At 29.7% G+C, this 20,095-nt stretch overlaps 1 protein-coding gene across 1 annotated transcript in view; it reads left to right on the top strand.

Moving 5' to 3' along the window:
* LOC111036148 overlaps positions 1–13,826 on the top strand; it is a 45,159-nt gene extending 31,333 nt beyond the window's left edge. The window contains exons 2-4 of the mRNA XM_022318065.1: positions 3,407–3,609; positions 4,741–4,909; positions 12,589–13,826. Of these exons, the coding sequence (XP_022173757.1) occupies positions 3,407–3,609; positions 4,741–4,909; positions 12,589–12,937 (721 nt within the window). The 3' untranslated portion in view covers positions 12,938–13,826. The remainder of the gene's footprint in view (positions 1–3,406; positions 3,610–4,740; positions 4,910–12,588) is intronic.
* The last annotated feature ends 6,269 nt before the right edge of the window (positions 13,827–20,095 follow it).

Below are 20,095 nucleotides of genomic sequence, written 5' to 3'. Positions count from 1 at the left end.
CAGATAAATGACGATAACTATGTGTGTGGAAAAAATTACTTAATTAACTGTAAAGGTCGGTTTGAAAAACCCTGTGTGCAGTGGTGTGCTCATAAAATAACTTAAGTTAAAATCTTAAAATTGATAAAATATATAATATACCCGCCCAAATCAAACACTTAGTAATTTTCATTTTTTTTGTAATTTACCTTTAAAATTCTAGTTTTGGGAAAGTTTATAGGAAAAATGTCTTCAACGATGTACTCACGAAACTCTTTCTGTACCTATGTACGCGTTTGACAGAAAAAATGTATCAAATTTGATCGCAAACAAAAAATTGAAATAATATTTCAAAAAATGTTAAATATTATATTATACACTATTATATAATTTTAGTTATTGATTTAAAATGTCCACAATAACCATGTTTAGATTAAATAATTAATAAGACAGCACGCTGCGTTATAGAAATCACGTTTAAAGGATATCAAAAACGTCTAAACTTTTCGTTTGTCTAATGACTAATAAGACGTAACAAGTAACAACTAATATAACAGTTGCAATTAAAAACAAAGGATTATTAATTTATAAGATATGAAATAAAAACGATTAGGTGTTCATAATAACACTGTACCCATACTCGTTTGACGGTTAACGTCAACTATGTGAAATTCGTTCATAATTAAAGCGGTATATTTTATTCTACGTGCTCCAACTGGCGGACGTAGTCTGGTCATAATAATTAAACGAAACGTCAAAAAATAATATATTTATATTATATTATCCTCTAAAACCTGCAACGGGTACACCTGAAAACACGGGTTTCAAAAGATTAATTTTTTACCAACCACGTAGGTACCCATTCGCATCCATGTTACTGTCGTCGTCATCTGATGAATTTAAAGTACCTATGTGTACTGTACAAACAAAAAGTCTTATTCGTTGTCAAAAATTACAGTCACGGCTTGGCACGGCTTCGACGACACCACATATAATCCTAAAATCCCAATACATATATTTCTGCACTTACAACATGCGCATATACAATATATACTGTGTATTCACGTACCGCAATAATAATATATGTGCATTATGCATTCGAAAAATATTTGAGAAGAAACTTTTATTTTCGCGGTACATTTAAATATTCGACATTTTGAAATGCATACAAACGCAATAATGACAAGATACGGTATAATATCATACAATGAATAATAATCATATTATTAATAAAGCCAATAACCATTATTACGTCACGTCACGCTGAAACTTATTATGTATTATTGTGTTTGCATAACAAAGAAATTTCAATTATATGATAATTATATTTTCGAAAATGCTTTATACTCTGCGAGTACTGCCATATTTATTTCGAACCCTTCCACTCATACTTGAAAATGGAATGTTATGTAACAATTAATAATTATGTAATAATTCGGTACGTCTACCTATTTGGTTTAATACTATTTTAATTTGCCATCTCGAAACTGTAACAATATTATGAAGGCGAAACCAATTACTATTCAGTATTCCTCATGGTTTACTGTTTATAAGTAATAAGCACATCTCTGCATGAACATATTATATAGTTTAAGGTATTATTATAATATTAACAAACGAATATGATTAAAACTGTTTTACATAATATATCATTATACAGGCGCGTGTATGTTATTATTATACTTGTGGCGTATGTATAATAGTATTATTCGAACTTTCGGGAGAACAATATCTGAAAGAACCCACAATATCACGAATGGTATAATATGATACCGAATAAACGTCCATGTCGCATTCGACTTTAATTAGTTCATTATATTTCTACGAGTAATGTACACTTACAATAAGTTCAAATATTGTTTATACTGTCTTAGAAAAATTCAACAGATTTGACATTTTGCAATAGTAAATCAAACTTGGTACTTTGAAAAGAAAATTAAATCTCCATTTAAATTAAAATTTAAATAGTATTTATCAATGTAATATCATATTATCATAGACAAATATAATATGATGTCGTAATAGGTAATGATTAGTTTTTGTTAATTTCTGTAAATAAACTGTGAGATCAAACTTTAAATAAAAACAATACAAATACTAAGATTAAATTGGCTTTAAGTGCTGTGTTTACAAAAAATTGTAATTACCAAAGATTCCTGTATACAATACCGTTAAATACGTATGTCACTTGTGTCTTGTCAGCTTACTCGAAATGTGTGTTTTAGATTTGTATTGTTTAGTTATATAATATATTATACTTATTAGTTACTGTTAATAAATATACAAAACACATAGGTATTTGAAATTGAAAAATAATTAATCGTCATATTCGAAAAACAGTTTTAAACTGAGTTCATGTGAATTATGTATTTTGGATACTGATTGTAGCCGTTATTCCTTGCTGTAAAAACTGTAATGATTATAACAATTACAATTTAAAAAAATGTTAAATAACTTACTAACTATAAAATATATCTAAAGTACCTAGTACAAAATATTGCAGTGTAATAATTTACATTTTAAATCAAATTTTGTATAAGTTTATAATACCGAACTATAGCTTTATAGTTAAGTCAAATGTTGTTACAACAAAACGTTGTTATTATTAAGTTAAAAATATATATTCTGTAAGTTATAAAAAAAAACATACATAAGCTAAACAACAAAAATAAAAACAATTTTGTTTTTGTTCATAAGTATTCCAAGTTTTAAAAACTTGAATGTTTTCTAAATATGTATTGTATTTTAAACATCTATTAAAATGTGTGTTTATACTTTGGACTTTGACACGGTATATTATATTATACGGGTAGGTACCTATAAATTCCATTAAGTTTATGGTATAATACAGGGTTTATTGTATAACTGTATACAGTGTACAGTCATATTTTTGCGCCTTTATAACATTACATAATATAATAATTAAAACATGCCAAAACTCGTGTTCGCTGTGTATAGCTACTACACGATTCCGCCATTGATATTAGATAGCACTAATAGTAACAATATGTTACTTGTAGTAACATCGAAGGATGAACACCGACTGTCTCCATTTAATGCTGTTGTGTATATCACTGAAAAATCGTATTCGTAAAAATACTTCATAATTCATCGTCTAAGTTTAGCTATCGTCTAGTTGTCATTAAACTAAGATAGTTTGGCTATAAATATAACTTAATAACTACAATATATTGTGGAAATACAGAATGACACCGGAATCCACCTATACGTTAGGTTTTTAATTTATTCATACAACCTGCCACATTATATTATATAAGTAATTTAGTTAATAATTTAGCAAATTCTTTGAGCCTCACGAGTCATTGAAAATAATCTTAGATAGCTTAGTTTAACTTCCACGTTTCATACACTATATAAGATATATGCATATAAACTTGAATAACAATGAATTAATTTATGTTTATAGAGACCATATGTATTGGAACACAGTGATTCTAATGGCCTGGTCCTTGGCCACGGTCTCCGCCATTTTGGATTCCACCAGGAGTCAACGTTACTGGGAGGACACGAAACCCGAAGAAGCTGGTCGCTATCAAAACGACAACATGCTGAAAACCTATATGGTCAGAGGAGGAGGAAATAAACATTTCGTGACCTCCGTGTTTCCGGGTACCTATATAATAATATATTTAACAGTAAACATTTTATGATTTGATCACACGTACAAATAAATGCCATAGACCATCTTACTTTTTAGTAGGTAGGCATTCAACATGCTTCAAAACATCTTCGTAGATATAAAAAGTGATAGTCTCATTCAAGACTTGTGAACTGTAATGAGGTTCTAATACCAAGTTTCTGTCTAGCTCTATCATACGAATTAAAAATATTGAATAGACAATCACGTGACATTATGCTTGTATAAAAACAAGACATAAAATTAGTTTTAAAGTAGGTAATTACATGATGAAATACTGTTTCCATAACAGTTTATAATAATGATACATATTTATACTGTTTAATATATACAGGTACTTGGGTATTGTTATGACTTTACAACATTAAAAAATAAGCAATTAACTTTAAGCTTTATTTCAGACATTATTGTAGATTTACCTACACTTTGGCAGTTTGACAGTTTAATAAAGGTTAACATTCGATAATTAAATAAACTCTTAAATTATATTTAAGAAGTGTATGACAATATAAAAAAATATATATAACATTTTAAAGAACTTTTATAAATCTACTTTACTTAAATATGTTGTATGAAAGTCAACTAATACTGACAAATTTATGAAGAATATTATAATGATTAGCTTATCTTTGTAGAAAGATAATAATTGATTTAAAATGTTTAAATACATTTTATTCGACTGCTAGGAAAGCTTTTACTGAGTTTTTACTTGAAAAAGTATATCTTCTTAAATTTTTTTCCTCTCTCTGTTAAATGTATATATTGTCGCTGAAATTGAATAAAGTAAAACTATTTTATCTCAGAAAGCCAACAAAGAATACATTTTTTCAACGATTCTCTGAGAAATCCATTTTAAATGTTGATACATTTGAATTTATGAGAATTCTTGTGACATAATAGTTCATTGTTTTAATATTAATTATCCAATAATATTTCCCAGTGAACATAATGTAAAAGAGATGGACACAATATTAAACTACTGAACTTCCAAATTATTCGTATATTAATATTAAATGTCACTACACGAGTATGTATTTTACACAATACCTAAATGTACGATGATTAGTGTTTCGTTAAAATATTTTTGTCAATATGTCTTATAGAAATGGATGCCAGAGGATTTCATGAATATGTTTTTGACGGACTACAGCCGGATTTTCAGTGGCCGTCAATTAAGTTTAAAAGGAACTATTATCCGCAAGGAATTACGTCCAGAGGGTTCAGCGATGATATTTTTCACCAAAGCTTTGGAATGTTCGAGCCCTTAAAAAGGTACGTAGTTGAAAGTAGTGAATTATGTAAGGCACCAAAAAAATACACAAATAAACTCATTAAACGGTCAAGTTGAAACGTGAGTTTAATTTTGAGCTAATAAATTTAAACATGATAAATTTACGAATATTTCATAAAATATACAGTTATTTGTACAACAATTTACGACCCTCTATGTACATAATATTATAGGAAACGAAAAAAAAGATTATTAAAAATCATATTGATGGGTTTTGATGATAATTAACAGAAATGTGTTAGCAATTATATTAGATACCTATGGCCATTGTCACTGTCCCATATATATTATATTATACTGGTAACAAATGTTACCAAATTAAGACTCATTGTTATGTATTCGTGGGCAATGTGTACAGGAATATATACTTACATCATTGAGAATCATAACTATGATTCGTTTATGGATTCGGTCTTATCATTACCATTTTATTAATTTAATTTTCACTAAATTATGATATAATTGTACTGTTCAATTTGAAATATTCTGTCGATTAAGTAACTTGTTGACAACGACAAATAAAAAATCATTCATGTTTAAATAAAAAACTGATATTTTTATGCCTGATTATAATATCATATTTTTAATAATTAAAGTATAAATAATATATTAAGTTTTATGTATTTTTTTAAAATATTAAAATTGTTCATTAATGCAGTAGCTAGAGACAATATGTTTAAAATAAACAAAGATATAACGCCGATACCCATGCAGTCTCGTAACTTGGAGTAATATTTTATTTTTATATTTTTGAAGAGAGAAAATATATTTTTATTTTAAAAATGTGTGTTAAAAAATATAGAGGGGTGTAGTGAAACCCTTCTACCCACGTCGAATATTCTACCCGCAACGAATCTATACAGGCAGAACTAAATAAGTCCATGAAGTATTGTGGAAAATATCAAGTAAGTTGTTCGAATCGGGGCCAAGGCGTGTGAAATCAGTGCAAGTCCGCTTGTAATGATGGCATACGAAAAAAAAAACATTCGTATTATAATGAGCACACCATGAAGCTTACCAATACAAAATTTAAATCTTATAACAACTTATTACTTATTAGTAAATACATAAAACGCACACCGAAAATAATATCAAGCTCAATAATGCCTTTTTTTGTTAAATGTGTTGCAACATAAAATAAATTAGAGTTTACAAGGTGGCGAAACGACATACTTACCCCCTTTAAAATGTTTGCAGTCAACTGTCCCCGCTTGCATCTTCAGATTACGCCTATGCTGACATCCACTTAAACAAAACTTTGTGTACTTATAATATCCTACAAAAATCATGCAAAAATACACAAATTGATCATTATTATCATAAAAAGTTCAAAATGTTAATAAATATAAGTACAAGTGGTGTTTTTCTTTGGATTTTCGTATATAATTTGTGTAATTTCAAATAAGGCAGTCCTTTAATGAAGTGAATATCTGAGTTTAAAAAAAAATTAATTCTGAAGAGATAATAATGATAAAAAACGTATGATTGTTGGTGAAATATATTATGCCAATGCTATTAAGTACATTACATTTTTACTAATATTAAATCCATAATATACATTTTTTTGTTTCAGAAATTAAAAAGTAAAATTTGATTTGTACACTGTGATATAAGTGGTACATTTTATATTTTCAAACCATGACAAAAAAATTTAAAACTACAAAGTTGATATTTACATATTACATACATTTACAACACTCGTACCTACTGTAGGTACTTAGACACATGTGCATTTTTTGTTCGCTGTTTCTATAAAGTTGTGTAAAATATTGTCGACTTTCTCAAATTTTCGTTAGAAACAGCAAACTCGTATTATTATTATATTCCATTACCCGATTAGAGTAAACAAAAAATATAATGTATAGTTTATCTCCTTGTGGTATGCATAATACCGTTTGGTATAGCAATGTTGAGTAGTAGTGGTAATCAGTAAGTACATATTAATGTTATAAATTAAAGTCAGTGTTACGTCTACGTGTAATCGATCTAAAAAGATGATAAATCATATTTTACCTAACTAATTATAATCAACACTTTATCTGGTAAATAAACGTACAGCATTGTTATATGTTTGTTACGAAATGATGTTTAAAATTAGACTATTTCTGAGTATATTTTATATTTTTAACACGCATTTCTATTATTAAGTTATTATTGCGTACTTATGATTGACCGGGTATCGAATATTTTAATTATTTTAATACTCGTATTTACTGAAAAACAACCTGAACTTCGTTTATAATACGAAATACTGTGGACACGTCTTCACAGTGTAGTGTATGGTATACGTTCAAATTGTACGAAATCACTCCAAAGTAATAACCCGCAACAGTCGCAAATAGGTAATTGTATTTGAGGTCGGTAGACGAGACTTTTGGTTTAAAAACTATTCCAAAATAAGATCGTGTAAAAAATAGACTATTATGGAATAATAATACAATGCGTATACATAAGTACGATACAACTCATATGGACAAACATTTGTTTAAACTACGACTTCGATTAATTCCGTACATGTTTGTATAAAATTTGGAGAAAACTATAACGAAATTCCATTACACAAGACGACCGCGACAGAAGTTGTCCAGTTAGGTACGTCTTGAAATACACCTTCAAGGATTCGTATGTATTTCACGTCATGTGTGCATTGTACAGCGATGCATCGTCGGTCGTTAATCATAATAAACAAATAAGTAAAATTAAAAAACTTGTGTTCACTCATAATTATTGGACCTTGGACCAAGATAAAATCTCCGGTCTATAAGCGCGATGAGTAATATTAGCAATTACCAGTCTACATCATGAAAATAATGTGCATTGTATAGTCCAGTTATACACACAAATATAATATTTATGTGTTATATAACATTTCAGTGTTTCATAATTTGGAATAAACTCGAGCAAAAACCGTAATAAGTATAAACCAAATCTAAAACATCAAATAATACATAATTCAGAAATCACAATACCATAGAGGAGCTGAATTAGATTGACAGTATTATAATTAAGTATTTAAACGTGAATTATACATTCTGATTACCATTCTGTCATTTATATGAAAGTACGTGTATGTAATACATTATTATTATTATTCCATTTATATATTATAATATTATGTTGAAATGACATATTCGAAAATACTTTTGTACTGGAAAATATCAGTATGATTAAATATTTATCATAATAAATTGCTTACTGTCGGGAAATAATATTTGATTTAATTTCTGCATGAACCGATAAAAAGAAACTTAAATTACACTCGTATTTAGATTCTTGATTTATTTTCCACCCGAAATAGTTTTACAAACGACCGATTTCTTGTTAAATACGAACATCTTATATAATATGACAATGGTGCTTAACATTTATTATTATATTAAATGATTGTATTAATAATCCATAAAATAAAAAATCACTTATTAAAAACGTGAATCAAACTTTTAATTAGTTCACAAACGGTTAACAGTGCCAATGTGTTGACATAAACTAGGCATTATATTAAAATAAATTGGATATTCATTTTCATATGGACAACAATAATATTATGCGGAAAAAACATTTATAATTCTATGACAAAAATGATACAGATTTCTAAGTGGTTTATTCTTATAAATTTTGTATTTTAATCTCTGTATATAATAGTTGATTTTTTGTGAGTAATAGCATTTTATTACTTAACAAGACTAATGCTATAATTTAGATTTATTTAATTTGTAATTTTTTTACGCTCATTTTAATTATTTATAATTCATTATTTTCATCATTCAATTTACTCATCGGTCATTTCATTATATTATGCAAATGATTAGTTACTTCATCGACACATGGTTCAAAATGGTTATACCCACAGAATAATTAATCATAAAGTAAACAATAATTACGCAAATTTTATCGCATCAATCTGATCATCTAATTGGTTTGTAATATAAAAACACTTTTCACATTATTTATTTGTTCATTTGTTATGAAGTAAATATTTTTATTTTTTTATTTTTTTCAACCATTGAGATAAATATTTTAAAATTTAAATTGTTAAAATCTAAACCTGAATGAATATTTTTAATTTAATTGACCAATTTAATGATGTAAATATTTTTTATTATCCTTAAAATGAAAAATTAAATAATTATAATATATTATCATATTTTATTAGTGTTGTATTTTTATTTTTACTGTACATTTTCATATGATCAATGATTTTTATTAAAATATATGTTAGAGTTCATAAATATTTTGAAAAAGTTTGAGCCTTTTTAGTGGCCACCTGACCTTTTACAGCAATGTACCTAAACCATTTATAATAATTAATATCTAACAAAAATAGTTTTTACTTTAAAAAATTTAAATGATTTAGGGTTATAAATGTTATCTTTGTTACATGTACATTGGAAATGGAATTATGATACATTTATATAGGTACTTGATAATTCGATTTATATAAATATGTCATTAATGATACACATATTTAGCGTACAAAACATAATTTGGTATTAGTTATTTGTACAACTATACAAAAATAATTGTTACGATATGTGTTCAAACAATCCTGAGCTGGAGCACGTCGTACCGATTCTTCTGTTTTTGTAATTTTTATTTTATATCGTTAAAGTTGTGATAAGCAAAAATGAAACTCGATACATTTGTTTTTAAATGTGCATAATTAAGATGACTAAAACAAATGAAATCGTGTCCCAGATAAAAACAATCGACTCTGTTTGATAAGTACACTAGTGTACTTGGTATGTAGGTTGCTATATTGTTTCTTACATGACCTACGTACATTGCACACTCATGCGATGCGTGCACATATGTTTAGTCCCATTTTCGAGAAAGATAACTTCAATTGCGTTTACGTCTTACAGATAACCGTAATAATAATCGAAAATAAAAAAACAATAACAATTTTCCGTTTCGTGTTCAAATCGAGATACATTGACCTACTATGTAGCATTATGAAATCAAAAGAGTAACATGACTCTGTGCACTTACTTATATATGTGTCTACTGTTTATACCTCAGCGTATCATAACTGCGTTTTCACTTACAATATGTATTTATTCTATTTGAAAGTCATATTATTCTAAAAATAAATACATTTTTCTGAAGCATTACGCGCTCGTTATAATAGGTAATTTATCTTCAAAAAGTGAAAACAAAAGATACGAAGCCGGCGTGTTTGCTTTTTAAAAAACATATTTTTTAAAACATCGTTGTTAAGCTTCTGCAGCGATAGGACTGTTGAAGTTGGCAGTTTTTCATATTATACCATTTACCTAATATTACTGTTTGAATATTTTGCATATCATGTCTGTTTGCGTTGTTTAATTTGATTAAGTTTTATTACCGGTTTAAAATCCCATGAAATATTTTTAATTTATAATAATATTATGTGTTTTGACATATCGAATGAATAATAAAAAACCAATTATTAAGCGGTCAATTCAAATAATATTATCATGTACGCGATCATTTATAAATATATTATTTATAACAGCGATTGCCACGATGAAAATATCATTGTTGGGGGAAAAAAGTAATAATGAATCAGCGTGACAATTTGGATTTTTTGCTAGTCGCATTGACGAGTTCGCGTCAACGTTCGCTCGGTACCCGAACAGCCATAGTAATATTATTGTTTCCCTCGAGGATTGAACGATGATATTATATTTTACGATTTACATATTTTAAACGTCGTATAGGTGTATGACGCTCTTCATAATACAGCTACCTGTAATATAATAATCATCCTCAGGGGACACCAAGGCTGGGCCAGTTATTAACGAAAAGGTATATTTAAATCGTTATGTTAAGTGAATATAAAAATGTGAGTCAAACTTTAAGGTTAAAAATCAGTTCCATTTTTTTAAACAGAATATTTACAATCCACACTAAAAACACAATATTTAATTTGAGTATAATATAAAACAACAAAAAAAAAACAAAAATGTAAAGTTAAATATAAAAGATTAACAGAAACAGAAAAAAGAGAGATACGCCCAATTAATAGAAGTTGTTAGTCATTCAGATACATTTTTAAAAAGTTAATTTTTAGGGTATCATGGCACCGGTGGCAGGTTGATTAGATCGTTCAAACTTCGAACTGAGTTATCTAGGAGCGTTATCGTTGAGTGATTTGAAATAATTGATTTTGGGGGCATTGTAATTTTCTATGGACATTTATTTTAAATAGTATTTTCGTAGATTATTTTGAAATTATTGAAATCTAGAAATCGTGAAGTTAACGCTCAGATGCTATATAATTTTATGTTTAGAATACATACAACATTACCTATAAATAACATACCCTAGACTGTTAATTTAGTTATAATCTATATACATAATAATAATTTGTACAAAACAAAATACATTTTAAATCTATTGGATTCATATAAAAGAAATAAAATTGACTAAGAGTGACTTCAAAATTAATTAACTGATTAGTAACTGCGTACCATGGGATACATTTTAACTACTTAAGTTGGAACAAAGAAACTTTTAAAAATAATTAACTCGTTCTGTAACTTGGTCAAAAGTAACCTAAGTCTTAAACTTAACTTTAACTTTTATCTCGTTAATGTCTAGTCTTGGAGTACACACATATAGACTTTTTTTTTAAATACTGACGATAAAGTTGTAGGTTTATGTAGAAGGTAAAACAAATTAATATATAAATATAAAATAATATAACTAATATTGATGTTAATATGTAATATTCATATTCTGTATAATATACCTTATACAATATACATCTATAATAAATACAACTTTCGCATACAATATATGTCATGAAATATATTTTAAAACCGTTTTTTTTTTGTCCAACCATAAATAATATGCATGTGCTCCATTTATCGAATGCAAGGGTGTGGATTATTTTACAGATTTCTTGTTGAAATCGATAAATGTTTATCTATGTAATATAAATATTAACATTTTGATGATTAAAGTCACTTCTGACGATAGATCAAATATATTTTTAATTTAAATTATCCTTATCTAGTTAAATATAATAATATGTACTTAAATATTAACGCTCGTAAGTTATCTTAAAACAATCAGAATAGTTACGACGGTAAATACCGTTTTGCTAAATAAATTTTGATTGAAAAAAATCATTTTTTAGCTTTCATTGCATTGTGTGCTTATAATGTCCTATTTGTTTTAATTTATATTAAAGAAAAATATAATGTGTTGTTTAAATTGTTGTCGTTCTTAAATTTGGCGGTATTCCGTGAGCGGGCCGAGCGGTTTTGCAAATTATGACTGATTATCGATGGACTATTTTCCATCTCACGAGCAACGCTAAAACGAGGCCTCTGAAAATATAATATATGCCTTACTCATCGAGTTTCTTGATATATACATTCACTAACGTTTTTTTTTTTTTTTTAAATTCGTTATAACCACAACAACAACAACAACAACATACTAGTATATCGCGTTACCACCGCCTGCATAAGGTTATGATGATGATCGGTGCCGTAGCTAGGGTGGGGGATTAATGGCTTACCCAAAACATCAAAACCGCCATCATGCTCAGCAGTACCGGCAGTACCCTGGCAATAAAAAATTGAAATCCCAGCTACGGCACTGAATTGTTGACGAGACACGATGACAACAGTAATAATCACGTGTCGTTCGAACACGGTTTTTCCCGCAGGTCGGTGTCCAGAACGTCGCCGTCCGTTGCAAACATGTTGCGGCGCCTGTACCCCAACGCCGGCGCCGGCGGCGTCAGACTGCGCCAGCCCGAGCACGCCGCCAGAACAGCCGCGGCCAAGCGCCGGCCAGAGATGGACGCCAACGGGTTCCACGGCGATTCGTTCACCGGCGGTTTCGACCGGTTCGACACGATGAAGCGCAGGCCCGAAATGGACGAGACCGGTTTCGAGGGCGACTCGTTCACCGGTTTCGGCGGGTTCGAGACCATGAAGCGGGACGGCGGCGGCGGCGGCGACGACGGCAAGAACGCGGCGCGCCCCACCGGTCGTTCGTTCGGACAGGAGTAGCGGCGGCGGGCGGCATTCTACCACCACTACCACCACCGTCACCGTCACCGTCACCGTCACTACCCCCAACGTCACTACCCCCAACGTCAACCCTCAGCAGGAGTACTCGTCGTCATTGCAGTCGCCATCGCCTCCGCCGCCGTCGTCGTTGTCGACGTTTTATAAAACATTATATAATATAATACGAAATACGAAATTATAATATACGTATTTGTAGGCAGTAGAAATCGCATTAAAATATTACTAAATATTATAGACACTTATTTACCGTAGGCGGAAATCGTGCGCACGACCATTTCCATATGAGAGAGGCTGACATAAAAAAATAGTTAGGTTTTTCTATTGACGGGTACTACTACTGCTACAGTACCCCATTACGTGATTTTATCTGTCAATAAATACTTACCACTTTTAGTGACCTATACGTTTCTATATGGAAAGTATTTCTAAAAAAAAAAAAATTTTAAATAAAATATTTTCAATCTTCGAGGGCTTTGCTAGCTTCGGGAGAATCTAAATCCACCCTCCCTGCACGATTTCCGTCAATGCTTATTACTTTCATTATCATTAATATTATTATTGCAATTGATTGAAACGATGGACGATCGGTGTGATAAACGTGCGATGTTATACCTATTATAATATTATACACATAGTCACATAGATGTGTATAATGTGTCGATAACTACATTATTATAAACTAATTTTTGTTCTAAATTATAATCTGAAATAAATGAGATATGTAAACATTTGTTGGTTTCTATGGTGAATACGGCGTGGCAAAAAAAAATAATTGTTCAAGATGTCTTGATAAGAGCTTATGTTGTGTCAGAGATGCGGAGGAAGATAATGTTGATAATAAACAAATGAAAATTTTTTTTTGCAATCATTGAATTGTACGTCTTATTTGCATTTTTTTTCTAAACAAATCCTTCATAGTCACCTAATCCCAACACTTACATTGGAAAATGCAATTCTTTGTAAATCATTTTGACACATTTAAGTAATTTGTAATAATCTAGTATAATATCTGTACAAGCAAAAACGATTGATCACATAAATAAATTATATATTTTTAATTAACGCCAGTAAAATAGATATAGATATTAGATATATAGTAAATATATTAGTATTCAATATAATTCATTGTTTTTTCTTGAGTCAGTTCAAAATGTAATCATGTCTTTTTTTTTGAAAAAAGTTCAAGTTAATTCACTGGTAGTGGTCTTGTAAGCTTATTTTTATGTTTACAATTATTCAAACTAAAAATTTTAATAAACATTCAAAATCACAGTCTTAGACAATTTTAATAAAGCTAAATATCAAAATGAAAATACATAAATAACGCTCAGTTATTCAAAATTATTTTTTTTAGTGTATTATTAAGAACACGACTATTATATGTATGCTATATGAGTAACTATTATAATATTATATAATATGGCATATTGACTAGGCATTCCTGATTTATCCTTATTGAGTATTTAAAAAATATGTTCACTATTAAATTATATCATATTATTGCCAATAGTTAACGGTTTTTTTCCAAACACCAATACGTATGAGCACGCACATGTTTCAAACTTGAATAAACTATCAATATATATAACTACTTATATCATATGCAGTATGAGATGTTTTTTGTTTTTCAACCCTATAGTCAAATATGACGTGTTCTCTAAGGAGGAAATTGTTTTGGTGTAGTTTCGACACACACGAAAAATATGTAACGAACCACGATAGTTTTCGATATCCATACGAATACACCTACCTACCCATATAATACTATAACAACAAATAATAGCACGGTTCTATACGGATAGAGCCTGCGCGTAAGAGCATTTTTGCACATCAAAGGCAAACCGTTTTTGAACACACAACGCGTACCGCGGTATACTTAGCTGGTAACTGAACTGAGGGTATACGGGTGGGGTATTAGGGGGCTTAATGTATACGTGTCTCTGACAACCGGGGAGTCATTATACGCAGACACGGAAAGTTTCACACGGTCTGGCGAGGGTGGGCACTTGCACAATAGTAAGCGGAAATGAAAACGTCCGACGTCGGCGATCGTCCCTAGGAGGTTGAATGTACACACACTAACACTTCCCTGTAAGTAGTTTTTTTTTTTCTAGTGCTAGAAAAATAACACGTGTTGTGTGAAAGTGACTATGGACTACACGCCGCTGCAGCACCACAGGGTAAAGCTGCGCGAAAAGCATAAAATATTATATTTTATCATTTCATTCTTCTCCCGAGCGGCAGGTTCGCACCTATATTATATCATTATGTTATCAATTTTCATTCGAAAAGCTTGTGCCCCGATCGGTATTGCCACTGCAGTCATAATAATAATATACTACCATATTTGTATGTAGGTTCTGTCTTTAATAATACTATTAGGTTTGAGTACCTACTGTTTATTTTTTTAACCACATGGTTGGTTTCGCAGTCCTTCATATACTCTCTATTTATCGTTCTTCGTCTCTCTTGCAGACTATAGTTTCATCAACTTACTCTATAATGCAGCGTTAGAAATCTTTTGATTAACAAACGATGTTCCGGTCTCATCAATTTCCCCTCCTATTATTCTGTATACAATTTAGTCCATATTCCTGCTCTTTAGTGTGTGTCCAATAATGCCCCATTGTCTTACTATAATTATTCCAAGTATCTCTCTGTAACCATTTATTTCTTCGAGTATGCTATAGTTCGTTAGTCGTTGTATCCAGCTCACTCGTAACACCCTTCAATCTTCTGCAGCATCAAATCTCTATACCTTGGAGAAGATAAATAATATGCGTTCCTGTTCCTGGTCGCGGGAATTATAACAATTCACACCGTTTGCTTCGATCCGAGGGGAAAATCAAATAAAAGGAGAGAATGAAATTTTTGAGAGTGGGATAGTATTTTTATACTAAAAGAATCTTTTAAGACTTTTATACATTCGTGTATACGCTAAATGTTATAATTCATGGGTACTTACCCAAACACCCGATTTCGATGTCGGTACTCTACAGTGAATCCATTTTGCAAAACTTGGATGAAAACATATAGTGCGCCCAGAAAAAAAACTTTCTAAGTTCTTATAAAAATGTATAGTTAATTTAATGGTTCATTAGGTACCAAATAAACTAAAGTTAAACGTTAATAACACTTAAACTTTCAATTTAAGTAAATTCCTTGATTTATATAACGTATTAATATCATCGGTGGCGTATTTAGATGGGGTTTAACCCCCCTCTTCCGCCGAGAATAAAAGTATGTGCGTTTACAATTATTATTATTAAGTATACCCTAAAAAATAATAACTCTGGATTTCTAATCCCTCCTCTCTCTAAATTAAATCCTATATATATACGCCACTGAATATCATACGATGGTGAATCAGAAGTGTATATAGACTTTCAACCTTCATAAATATTTATTTTATAGAATTCGTGAAATTTGACCTTTCAAATATTTATAGATTTTGTATTGAAATAGGTACATATCATTACATAGTTAATATATTTTAAGGTCAGATCCGAATTCAGAATATAAATAAATATATATTAGTTATTACTCATATCAATATTGATAACACGTCCTTGAGTCCTAAAATAACTTTTAGCTAAATAAACAGTGCCAAAAACTGTGTTTTAAATTGTTATATATTATGTTTTATACAAAAAAATGAAACGTGTAAACTATTAAGTAGGTACCTATTGTGAACTTTGAATATTAAATCTATACACACTCTGACACTCAATCATATCAATTAAATAATATGATAAAAAAATTAAAACTAATAAATAATTTATCACAATATCACATTGAGTAGGTGTTTTAAAATTTTTGTCTCGATATTATTTAAATATGTTGTTTTCATTATAACTCACAATAAACCCTAATAAAAATATATTATGTAGATATATATTACGATTTACCTGTAATATATAGGTGCTTACTACCAAAATTCTAAGAAAAGGCAATTATCAAAAAAATATGATATCACATAATTATTATAAAAGTCTATTTTAACAACTGCATCAATTAAACATGTCTTGGATCAGTTAACCGATATATACGTCTACAAATTTTAAATCATAAAATCGCTTATTTAGAACTTAATTATTTTTTTACAGTAAACTGATTAAGATATTTTACGTTATCAAATGAAAAAGAGAATATTTTCATTAAAAACGAGATTAAACGTATTGTTACATATTATAATGAAATACCTATGCCGTTACACATATTACGCTGTAAATTTTAATTTGTAATTGTTGTAAACAGTTTTATTTACGCATTCCTACAATCAAATATTACACTTCAATAACAATACATAAAATGAATAATAAAATAACTGATAAAACCTTTTAAGTTAGAAAAAAGTTTTAAAAACATTTTAAATATTATACGGTAAACGGCCATCACAATAATTCTTATTCTTATGCATATTAAACTTGAATATTATGCACCATCGTCTCACGTAGGTACCCGTGGTACATAATATAATATAATGATGAGTCATTATTAAAAATCAAACAAAAATTTAAGCACACGAAAAACATTTTGGATTTCTAGTCGGAGTTCAGTCGACCTAGGGGAATGTCGAATAGTTAAAAACCATTGGGCTTATTAGTTATTACACTCGATTACAGTTTTTTTATTTGGTATCAAAAAACATACAATTCGAACAATATCCTTCCTTAAGTATACACTCTAAGTTCGATTGTCTAATCTACAAAGATGAAAAGCGCTACATGAAACTCTTTCGCCGTTTCTCTGATCTCAAATTTCGAGAGGATAATGACCCTATAAACCGAATTAAATGTACAACGAATGTCTACTGCAACGATATCACAAATCACAATAGGTATATGTTACTATGGTTAATTATAAATAATTAAGAAGTCTAAATTAGCCAAATTACGTTTATGCACAAAATCGATTTAATCAAACAACGATATAGCATCGACAGGCGAATACTTGAACTCTTTTTTATAAGAAAAATTACACAATTTTTCTTATATTTTATAATTTTATAATACAGTAACACTTTGTATGAAAATGATGTGGGTGTATAGTATTACACCAACAACATCGTGAGAGGAAATGAGTTTAACCGAAATGAATACTATTACTATACATTCATATTATTTCAAAAACGAATGGTCTGTGGTCGTGTTGCTATACAGAAGTGTTGCTCGGGGTAGGGGAAGCTGTGCGGAGTGCGGGGCGCTTTTACTATAAAAAAATAGTTAAAATTGAATATGTAATAATTAATACATAACTCTGAGCGGTAGAAATCAGAAATAAGTAGTATATATATTATATAATCAAATGTGTCCTGACTAATTGACCGAGAGCTGTAGAGCCTATAAACTATGATAGCGATAGACTTGAAATTTTGTACCACCATTATACTGATATACCATTGTACCACCATGTGTAGAGGTGCACTAAGAAAGAATTTTTGAAAATTCGTATTGCCAGGGCTATTTTCTGAGATTGTGCCTAAAATAGGAAATGGACAATATCTAGATCAAACTGGTAACGTTTTAATACCGAAATCATAAGGAAAGGTATAATTAATAGGTAGTTTGAATTAACCTTTACGTTTATCCTGATATTTAAATAATAAAAAAACCAATGGAATGGTTAGGTGGTGACATTTTAACTCCTGCAAATGACAAAGAATATGAGATTAATGATTAATTGTTTGGCTCATTTGAAGGAGTTGTAGTAGAATACGTATACAGTATCAGTTGGTTAAGTAAATGGTAATACAAGCAACAGTTCACTTAAGCCACATGGATTTCCTACGCATATACTTCGTCTATAGACTATAAGTAGGAAGACTTAAAGTCAACTTTTTACTAATTTGTTTATGTTTCAACTCGACAGCCAAGAGTAGATATATATACGGGTTTCCTTACTTATTGATTTGTCATTATTACTGTTATGAATATTTTTGTTTTAATGTTTTTTTAAGCTAGAGCGAGCAGTACAGCAAGTGTCCTTATTACATATATCGGCTATTCCGAGTTCACGAAGAACTTGTTTAATACAAACAAATCGATTTCCTTTACATAGAAAACATATATATGTTTATAAAAATGAAAAGTGATCTTTAGACTCTGAATAAAATATTATATTATATTGATGATAACATAAAAAAAGTTCCACCTCTTGGCTCTCGGCTCGGCAGGTTTCCACGATGGAGCCACGGATCGACTTCTGAGTGTCAGTGTGTCGTTGTGACAGTATAATAATTATAATAATTCGATACAGACAACAACACACATAGTATACGTATGAATAAAATGGGGTCTCTAGAGATATATATGATAATATACTATGATAGCACATGGACGACGAACGGTTCCCATGACAAATAGTTGACACTCTCGGAGAGGATTGGACGGTTATTTTCTCAATATCAAAGCTACAGCATAATATACCAGCAATATAGTAGGTATATACCTAGTTCTATGTATTTTGATTTAATAACAGTGTTTATGCAATGAAGGGTGCGGTATCTGCTCAATATAGGACATGGTGACAAAATGTCATCGACGAATTAGGTGCCTGCTGCTAACGTGTTGAGTAAGTATGCGAAATTAAAATTGCTAATATTCTACTGCATAATATCGTGCGTGAGACAGTGGGGCCAATACCTACATTAGTCGGATATCCGGGATACATAAAATATATTATGAATAAAAAGCAACACATATATCTTACATTACAGTGCAAGATATTAAGCATTCGTGATGTTCAGTTGGTATTTTAATCGACTTTTATGGTTTCAATGTTATACACATGTTTTTTTAATACCTATAATATAATATATTAATAATAATAATAATAATAATACCTATTAAATATTATTATAATAATAACAGACAATAGTGTAATATTGATATTAACAGTGAAAACTTTACACCGTATTATATACCTATACAGTAATACGCAACCGTAGCTGATAAGAAGAGCCAACCGACCGATCGGGTCCATAGGTCGGACACGTCTGAAGAAGTTGGCCGATTCGACGGACCAGTTTCGAAAACGGCAGCACCAGTATGGCGATAACAACGAGACGGAACACTATATTATAATTAATACCTATAATATATAATAATAATAATACAAAATATAATAGTACAATAC

The sequence above is a fragment of the Myzus persicae genome, unplaced genomic scaffold (assembly GCF_001856785.1).
Source record: "Myzus persicae strain clone G006 unplaced genomic scaffold, MPER_G0061.0, whole genome shotgun sequence".
Classification (NCBI taxonomy): domain Eukaryota; kingdom Metazoa; phylum Arthropoda; class Insecta; order Hemiptera; family Aphididae; genus Myzus; species Myzus persicae.
The sequence above is the reverse complement of the archived record's forward strand: the minus strand, read 5'-3'. Positions and strand labels throughout refer to the sequence as shown.